Source organism: Cebus imitator, unplaced genomic scaffold (genome assembly GCF_001604975.1).
Source record: "Cebus imitator isolate Cc_AM_T3 unplaced genomic scaffold, Cebus_imitator-1.0 Scaffold125, whole genome shotgun sequence".
Classification (NCBI taxonomy): Eukaryota; Metazoa; Chordata; class Mammalia; order Primates; family Cebidae; genus Cebus; species Cebus imitator.
This window is the reverse complement of record NW_016107440.1, coordinates 5,444,093-5,453,599: the sequence shown is the minus strand read 5'-3', so window position 1 is coordinate 5,453,599 and position 9,507 is coordinate 5,444,093. Positions and strand designations below refer to the sequence as shown.

The following is a 9,507-nucleotide window of genomic DNA, read 5'->3' as shown; positions in this document are numbered from 1 at the left end:
GCGGGTGACAGTAGTAACAAACTGGTCTTGCGGACAGACTCAGGACCTGCTGGTTAGCCACAGTGGTGCAGGCGGTGGTGACAGCTGAGATCCACAGCGGTTTTCTCTGTCCTGGGTGCAGTATTAATCTGCCGGGCGATATTGTCACGGACAGTGTCGGTTGGCCTCCGGCCAGGAGGTGGCGCTTGCAAAACAGCAGCAGCCGCGGTAGCAGCAGTGGGATGTTTGCTTGCTTGATGTTACCCAGAGGAGCGTACGCTGGTTTCTCCGGACGGGGGCGGGGCCACGTAGCTTCCAGGAGATTACGTCGTTTGCGTTAAGTTACCGGCGCGGGTGGCGAGGCAGTCTGGTAGGGGCTGGGACGGGCGGGTTTGCACACGGGTGTCCACGTGCAGAGAAAACAGCAGCCCCTGCGGGTGTTGCGGGAGGGGAGCGGGTCTCAGGCTGATGTTTCAGTGGGGAGCGTTGCTGCCCCTGCTGCATGGAAGAGCCTGTGCAGGCTGTGGGGTGCACTGGGCAGTGGTAAGCTCCGCAGTTCGTACCCACTTGGCAAGGCAGATCCGCTCCTACAGTGTTCGCTGGAAGCAGTGAGCTCACTGCCACTCGGCCTGTAGTGAACTCGCGGCTGCCGGGGCCCGAAAGCGTTCCCTGCAGAGATTGCAGCCCAGGCGTTCAGGCCACGCCCCTCCCTGTCCGCCGCAGAGCTGGGGTGCACCCCTGGCTCCTGCGCTTGCAGTTTCTGCACCCACGACTCCTGCACCTGCGGCTGCTGGACTTGCAGCCCACTTTTCACCCTCCCCCTTCCCGGCCCTGGCCAAGGAAGTTCGTCCCCATCCGAGGTGGTATTGAGGAACCCTGTGAAGAGCTTCTTTCAACCTGCAACCAGCGCCAGAACGTTTTAGCTGGCCGCAGGCCCTCCTGTGAGGAGCAGTAAGGCATGGCTGCACTCTGGAAGTGCATGCAAGGGGCTGCCCCTAAAAGTACGCAATACTTTTATATTCCATAACCCCCCCGCCAAGTCTGTTCCTGCGCTAGGTCGGTTACGGCTTTCCCTCCCTCCCCCCCCCAGCCTCCCCCCCCCGGCCTCTCCCCCCCGGCCTCCCCCATCCGCCTACCAAGCACCCCCACCTCGTGTCCTGGACTTTCAGGCTCCTTAGTGGTGTCCGTATCCCAGAGGCAAATCCCCTCTCTCACACTCAGGGGACTCGCCGCCCTTTGCTTGACTCACAATGTAGGCTGTATCCTCCTCCTTCCTTTAGTATCAGTAGACTCCTGCGGTTTTCCTCTTCGGTTATTGCATTGCTTCTTGAAAAATAGTTCACAGTGTGAATCTGTACACACTGTTTTGAAATCCTTCCAAACGGTAGAGAGAGGATAGTAATTCTTCTAATCCACCATTTTGGAAAAGCATTCCTAATTTTTCACAGATAAAAACATGTTTATGGCCTGGTCATCCTAAACAGCACACAATGTTTTCGTGCATTGCAAACTTACAACATACTCGGTATTTCAGCTTAACTATTTTCAATATGACTTCTTTTATTGTTCTGTCAAACCATGAGTGTTCTTTAGTAGGTTCCCAGGTTGGACAATCCAATAGAAAAGTGGACGAACGTCTTTAAGGGTCATATTACAAATAAGGATATCTAAATGGCCAATAAACATCTGAAAAGGTGCTCAGCTTCATTAGGTCATCCCTACAACACAAATTAAACCCTATATGTCATCACTATATACTCCCTAGAATATTTTTTAAAGGCAGAAAATACTAGATGTGGATGAGAATGTAAAGCAAGAAGAATGCTCAGACATTGTGGATAGGGGTATATGTTGGTACAACCAATTTGGAAAACAATCAGATGCTATGTATTTACCAAAACTGAATGTGTGCATAGCCAGTGCCCAACAATTTCACTCCTAGGTATATAACCACCACAGAAATGCCGGCACCACAGCAGTATTTATAAAAGCAAAAACTGAAAACCGCAGATAGGACCATCTTCACTAGAATACTCAAATAAATTGTAGTATCTTTCCCAATGTAATACAATATGCCATTGAGAAGGATAAACTACAATTACATGAAACAGATTAGTAAACGTCACAAAAGTAATGTAGAGTAGAAGAAGCCAGACACAAAGAAATACCTACAATACCATTTATATAAAGTTCAAAAGTAGATGTCAGGAGTTTCCTATTAAAAGTCAGGCTAGAAATCATTTTGTATGGATTAGCGGCTGGTAGTGCCTGGGATGTTATAATGTTCTTTTTTGGAGCAGGGTGCTGAAACACATGTGTGTTAAATTTGTGCAACTATCAGGATAATGCTTACTTATGATTTGTGTATTTTTAATTGTGTGTTATGCTTCAAAAGTTCTTAAGAGACTTTTAAGAAGCAATAAACTAATAAAAAGAAAAAGTACTGAATACAAGGAGTTAGAGTATTTCTGTAGGAGAATCAATAAAAAGAAAGACAGCAGACACAGGAACACTGATAGGCTCAAGCCATTGTTTCAGTCGAAGGTTACAACTGAGAGGGATCTGGGTTCCTAGAAGAAATCAGCAACAGCTTCCAGGTACTCACAACTATTTCCCAGTCAGTATAGGCATCTGTTTTGGTTTTACACAGCACAGAAATGTAGTATCACACAAAATATGATATTCTTCGGGTTTTAAACATTTTTGCTTGCAAATACCATGTAGTCGCCAACATGTAGCAAAGGCTCTTCGTATGTAGGCATTGGGCCCGCTTCTACCTGCCAAGAGAAGCAAAGGTTAATGCACAGTGTCCTGCAGTGTCATGTTGCAAGACGTTTTACAGCTGGGTGTCCCTTTTCAGCTGCTCTTACCTTGTTGTTTGGGGGTCCTATTATAAGCCATTCTATGACTTCACAATTAATTACATGAATTACTAATCAACTACATGGAGTTAACAGGGGCCAACATATTCAGCTTGAGATTATTTGCTACAGAAAGAACACTCAGAACATCGAAGTCATCCCAGGAGTCAGCAGAGGCCCCTTACCAGAAGATGTGCAGGGTCTGGAACAGCTGCCTGAGGCAGTTTGTGATTAAAGTGTCAGCATGAAGAAAGAAAGATCACTGAACTAGAATTTTAGAAGCCTGCAGTTCTACCCCTGTACTCTCCAATAATATTCTGCATGACTTTTTATCAAGTGCTTCATCACAAAGCACTTAAGAGAACCCATGGGAGAATGAGTGTGAAATGGTTTGAAATACCTGAGACAAATATGGAAATTTATTGCTAGTAATTTTCCTAGACCTTAAGAACTGGGAGCCTCTGGAAACCAAACGGTGGAGGAGGGGTGGTAAGAGGCAGTTTGAGAGGGTTAGGGTGGCCCTGAATTGCCTCTACTGAATCACCTGCTCTTGCATGCTAAGTCTTAACAGTCTGTCCACCCAGGTGCCCCCATGAGTCCGTGGACTGAGCCTTTGTGGTGTGAAAATAATCAATGTGGTATGGTAAAGGGCTATTAGCAGGCAAACTTGCCCGCTGTGTGCTCACTAGACCTCAGGCAACTTTCTGGGGACAAAGGAGTCCAGTAGAGACACAGTGCAAAGTGTCCAGAGAATAGTGGCTGATGCAGAAAATCAGCCACTATCTCAGCATGATCCACCTTCATATCTGTCCCTTTCTTTCCCTTCTTTCTTTCTTTCTTTCTTTCTTTCTTTCTTTCTTTCTTTCTTTCTTTCTCTCTCTCTTTCTTTCTTTCTTCTTTCCTTCCTTCCTTTCTTCCTTTCTTTCTCTCTTTCTCCTCTATTTCTCTCTTTCTCTTCTTTCCTTCTTCACAAGTAGCTGGGACTACAGACACACGCTACCACGCCCAGCTAATTTTGTATTTTTAGTAGAGACAGGGTTTCACCATCATGGCCAGACTGGTCTCGAACTCCTGACCTCAGGCAATCCACTCACCTCAGCCTCCCAAAGTGCTTGGATTACAGGCATGAGCCACTGTGCCCAGCCTCATATCTGTCTTTTAAACACTTCACACTTGGTCCTTGAGTGATACACTTTATAGATGAGGGTTTGAGGCAAAGGGTACGGGCTTTCTGCTGACCCCAGAAAACCACAAGCACAACAGTTTTGAGAACCTTCACTTTAGTGACTGAAGTAGACTTTTCTCATTGTCACCAAGTTGCTGGCTTCTGTCCAGAGAATGTAAACCCCTCAAACTGATGTTTCATAGGACCTCGTCATGCTGTAAGTTAATGTAATACATCTTAATAACCAGCTGTGTCTATGGATTCTGCTCAGCATAAAATTTGCCTTGGCTTCTAAATGAGTGAAAAATAACGTGTGGCTGATGGTGGAAGGCAAATTCTAAGAGTCCTCAAATAGCCCTCTCACCTCTAAGTCCTCCGTGTTCTTCAAAGTCTCATCTTTTTGCTCTGCCCTGCTTCTACCAACACCAGCAGTCCAACCCTCCCCTCAAACTTCACCAGCTCCCCAGACCAAAACCCATGCCCAGTTTCTGTCTGTAGAGAGCCGCCTCCTGCTCCGTGTCCTTGCACCTTTTCCCCGTTCTCTGCGCCAGCTTCCTTTGTCCAGTTCCTCCTTTTTCTCACTTGTAGAACCTCACACCCTTCTTCCCTTTATTGTTCCTAATTCTACAGGGAAGGACTCCATTTTACCTGGTGGGACATAGGAGAGCAAGACAAGGACCACGAGGCCCAAGAGGACGCTCCTTGTGACCATACCAATCAGCAAAGAAGCAGCTTCGGTGCCCGGGAGAGTGACGCTCTACGCAGCCTTGGCGAGACGGGGAGCTGCATGGCTAGTGAACCTTTTGGAACAAGAACATCTGCCTGCTCCACTGAGCAGTCCAATCAGCAAAAGGTCTGGGCATGACATCTCTTCATTAAAGCACAATTCCTGGGTGCCACGTGCATGCTAGCAGCTGCATGCTCACTGTGTAAGCGGCCCTGTTCTAGGCCCTGGTCGGATACTGTGTAGATGTCTGTGTATCTTCGTTGTACATCCACTTAACAAATGCCCATAGTGTGCAGAGAACCATAAGCCTGCCTTGTGTAGTTGAGAAAGTGTTTTTTTTTTCCCCAAACACACAAAATCCAGGTAGGCATGATTCTATCCATTTTAAAAGCAAAAGCAAAGAGTCTGAAGTGGAAGAAATGACTTTCCCAAGTTCACGTAGATCCTAAACGGCAGCAACACGACTTAAAAGCAGGCTTCCCTGACTCCTGTATACAGAAGTACTCAAGTATGGCGTTGCCCAGTTCTGGTATCGCTGCAATCTCTTTAGCAAAATAAGAGCTCCTCAGAAGCAACATGGAAAAAGCAAGTCCCCATCACACCCGCAACATGACCCTGGGAAAAACACTGAGTCTTATGGCTCCCCATTGAGTATATGCTGTGTGCCAGGTAATAGGAGCCACACAAAGAATTTATGACAAAACTCTTGCTTGGAGGGACTAAAGGTCGACAGTGTTTGTCTTTAAAGTATTTTAAGTTTTCCAACAACTTTGTCTGATACTGTCTAAAGAACACAAAACCCAGAATCTTTCTGGTCTGGATTCTGTATGCAATAGCTTGATAAGCTTTTAATAAAGCACTTACTTCACCTCTCTGACCATCAATTTTCTCACTTGTAAAGAAGCTTGCACACATGGCCGAGCACAGTGGCTCATGCCCGTAATTCTAATGCTTTGAGAGGTCAAGGTGGGTGGATTGCTTGAGCTCAGGAGTTCAAGACCAGCCTGGGCAACATGGTGAAACCCCGTCTCTACAAAAAATACAAAAATTGGCCAGACATGGTAGTAAGTGCCTGTGGTCCTAGCTGGTCAGGAGGCTGAGGTGGGAGAATCACCTGAACCCAGGAGGTCGAAGCTGCAGTGAGCCATGATTGCACCACTGTACTCCAGCCTGGGTGACACAGTGAGATCCTGTCTCAAAAAAAAAAAAAAAGAGGTTGTACTCCATCAGTCCCAGTTACCAAGAAGGCTTGTTGTAAGGCCAAATGAAGAAATGAAGTAATTTTTGAGGCCAGTCCTTTGTAGAACATACATTTAAGAAACTGTTAGGCCCATGTTACAGAAGGAGACATTTAAAACTGTAGATATTGGTCAGTGTGGTGGCATGTGCCTGTAATTGCAGCAATTGGGGAGGCCGAGGTGAGGAGATCACTTGAGGCCAGGAGTTCAAGATCAGCATTGGCAAGACAGTGAGACTCCCTTCCCTATTTAAATAAATAAAACTAGAGATGTTGCTCTTCCAGCCAGATAGTGAAATAGCCAGGATGAGGAACACATGCCTCCCTCTCTGTCCTTGTTTTATTCACAAGAATGCATCGAATATATGCCACTTCAATGGACTCTTGTTTTCCAACTTCAGGATGTTTGTGATGTGGTCAAAAGAACACATCTGTGAAAGACTCATAAAGAACTGCGGAGCAGAAGAAAATCAGCAAAGAGACTAGAGGACCTGGGTTTTGAAGAGCACAGAGAAAAGGTGAAGCATGCCCAAGTGCACGAAGGGACTCTCCTGAGAACCACTTTCCAACCTGCAGCAATAGGTACGGCCTGCTTTGCGTTCTTCCAGCCCCCGTGGTCCTGATCTCCTGTTCTCCAGCCATCCCCCTCTGTCTCCATCTGAACCCTTCCCACCGTGCCCTCCAGAACCACAGTTATGCTGTAAACACACCTTCTCCCTCACGTCTTCCCCCAAGAACACTCTTCCACCTGAGTGCCTTGGCGAAATGCTAGGTTCTGCTCTATGGATTCTCTAAGTACACTGCTTCCTGGCAGCCTTGGTGACTAGAGACTGTTCACTGACCCAGGCTCCACACCCCAGGGGACAAGTAAGCCACACTTCACAATCTCCTACAGCCCCATGCCATTTCCAGAACGATGCCATTACCTGACATGATCCTGACACCTCCTGTCCCTCACGCTGTCCACACTGAACTGCTCATCAAATGTTCCCAGTTCTGCCTCCAACATACAGTTCACACTTGCCCATTTCTATCTCCACTGCTGCCACTGCATCCATGCCATCACCTTCTGTCACTAAACTCAGTAAATGTTCTCTTAAATGGCCTCCCATATCATTTTTAGATATTTGCAGTTTATCCTCCGCTTGGACACCAAAATGACCTTTTATAAAACTGAAACTGATTAATGCATTTGCCCTGTGGAAACCGCTGCGGGATGGCTTCCTTTTGGGATAAAGTGGAAACTTCTTAGTGTGGATACTGGCCTGGCCCCTGGCTTATCTCCCCACCCAAGTCCTCTCATTTGTTCTGTCTCTCACTGCATTGCATCCTACTGGCCTTCAGTATTCTGAAATATGCCGACCTCAAATATTTCACATGTGCTCTTTACACAGCCTGGAAATCTGTACCACTTACCTTCCCACCTTCACCTAACATTTAGTCTCATTTAGTGGAACAGTATCCATCTCTTCCACAGAACAGATTTTCCTGAGCCTTTCCAATAAAAATTAGTTCTCAGGCCAGACGCGGTGGCCCATGCCTGTAATCCCAGCACTTTGAGAGGCTGAGGCAGGTGTATCACCTGAGGTTGGGAGTTCAAGACCAGCCTAACCAACATGGAGAAACCCTGTCTCTACTAAAAATCCAAGATTAGTCAGGCATGATGGCACATGCCTGTAATCCCAGCTACTCCAGGAGACTGAAGCAGGAGAATCACTTGAAACTAGGAGGTGGAGGTTGCAGTGAGCCAAGATCACACCACTGCACTCCAGCCTGGCAATAAGAGCAAAACTCCGTCTCCAAAAAAAAAAAAAAAAAAATTAGGTTCTCTCTTGTAAATCTCTTTCAGAGGACCCTTTCTTATCCTGAGCATATAGAATATTAGAATTTGATATTTGTGCATTTATGTTTTTCTTTGACATTTGCTTCCTCCACTTGACTGCAAGTTCAGTAAGAGCATGGAGCATGTCCTCACATATATGTGATATCACATCAACAGAATCTAATTTTTTTCTTTAAAAAAAATGTTCATTTTCTAGGACATCCATAACAAATTACCACAAACTGAATGGCTTCAACAACAGAAACGTGTTATCTAACTGGCTTGGAGGCTAGAAGTCTGCAATCACGTAGTTGGCAGGGTTGACTCCTTCGGAGGGCTGTCAGAAAAGGAACTGTCTCAGGGTCTCCTGGCTTCTGGCAGCCGCCGCATTCCATGGTTCTGGGTGGTATTCTGCTGTCTTCATGTCATCTTCCCTCTGTATATACCTATCTGTGTCCAATTTTGCTTTCTTATGAGGACATAGTCATATTGGATTAGAATCCACCCTAACGTTCTCTCATCTTAACTTGATCTATGTAAATACCCTATTTTCAACTAAGGTTGCATTCATAGGTGATGAAGGTTAGGACTCCGGCATCTTTTGTGGGGTTACAATTCAACCCCTAACAAACGTTAATCTGCAGTCTTCCTGAGTAATCTCTATAACCCAAACGACATCAAAGCAACCAACCGTTCTTCTAGAACACTAATTATTCTTCATTTTTTCTTTCACCACGTTTGCCAGAAGAAAAGCCATCTATAGAACTGCTTCTGCTCTTGGGCTTTTAAAAGCCACTAGAACACATCACACAGCTCCACAGGAAAGCTGAGTTTGGAAATTTGGTTGTTCCTTTTATACATTCTGGTCAACCTCAGATGCTATTTGCCCCCTCAGTCCCCACCCTCATCCTACTCTCTGCAGAACTTCTGGCTTCCTATTTCTCAGAGAAGATTGATGTCAGAGGATTTAAATTCCCTAAACTTTTCACACAATCCCATCAAAATACCACCATCATTCTTCACAGAACTAGAAAAGTCAATCCCAAAATGTATACGGAACCAAAAAAGAGCCCCCATAGCTACAGCAAGACTAAGCGAAATGAACAAATCTGGAGGCTCCACACACCAGGGGACAAGTAAGCCCCACTTCACAATCTCCTGACAGCCCCACGCCATTTCCAGAATGATGCCTGACGTGATCCTGTCACCACCTGTCCCTCACCCTGTCCACATTGAATTGCTCATCAAACCTTCCCAGTTCTGCCACCAACATACAGTTCCACTAAAATACAAAAAAAAATTAGCCAGGCATGGTGGCATGCCTGTAGTCCCAGCTACTTGGGAGGCTGAGGCAGGGGAATCACTTGAATCCGGGAGGCAGAGATTGCGGTGAGCCAAGATCTCACCACTGCACTCCAGCCTGGCGACAGAGTGAGACTCTGTCTCAAAAGAATATTTCAATCCCATGATGACAGTTTCTCCTCACAAGTTAAAATATTATGAAACTACTTGTATAAGCCAATCTTATGAGCCTGTTTATGTGAACCTAACCCTGAGGGGTACATAAACTTTGGGGGAGTAGAAAATCAAGAAATAAACCCTGGATTGTGGTAAATGTGCAAGTGTAATGAATACTGAAGAGCAGAACACTCTTTAGATGTTGACATTTCTCTCTCCCAATCGCTGCATGAAAAGAAAAAATATCACTTTGCTTTT

General features: G+C 45.8%; 2 protein-coding genes across 2 annotated transcripts in view; one reads left to right on the top strand and one right to left on the bottom strand.

The window, feature by feature from the left end:
- Positions 1-263: 263 nt before the first annotated feature.
- The window catches only part of DEFB136 (defensin beta 136), a 14,196-nt gene continuing 4,952 nt past the window's right edge, over positions 264-9,507 (top strand). The window contains exons 1-3 of the mRNA XM_017540487.2: positions 264-349; positions 4,636-4,858; positions 6,371-6,551. The gene's annotated coding sequence lies outside the window, so the exon portion shown is untranslated. The remainder of the gene's footprint in view (positions 350-4,635; positions 4,859-6,370; positions 6,552-9,507) is intronic.
- DEFB135 (defensin beta 135) lies at positions 2,587-4,717 on the bottom strand. The gene is made up of 2 exons (XM_017540490.2): positions 4,654-4,717; positions 2,587-2,756 (listed from the first exon to the last, which is right to left on the bottom strand). Exons 1-2 carry the CDS (start codon positions 4,715-4,717, stop codon positions 2,587-2,589), a joined length of 234 nt encoding a protein of 77 aa, XP_017395979.1.

Coding starts and splice junctions, on each gene's coding strand:
- DEFB135 (XM_017540490.2), bottom strand. CDS start 4,717: ATGGTCACAAGGAGCGTCCTCTTGGGCCTCGTGGTCCTTGTCTTGCTC. Junction 2,757..4,653: donor GCTCTCCTATGTCCCACCAG/GTAAAATGGAGT, acceptor TTCTCTTGGCAG/GTAGAAGCGGGCCCAATGCC.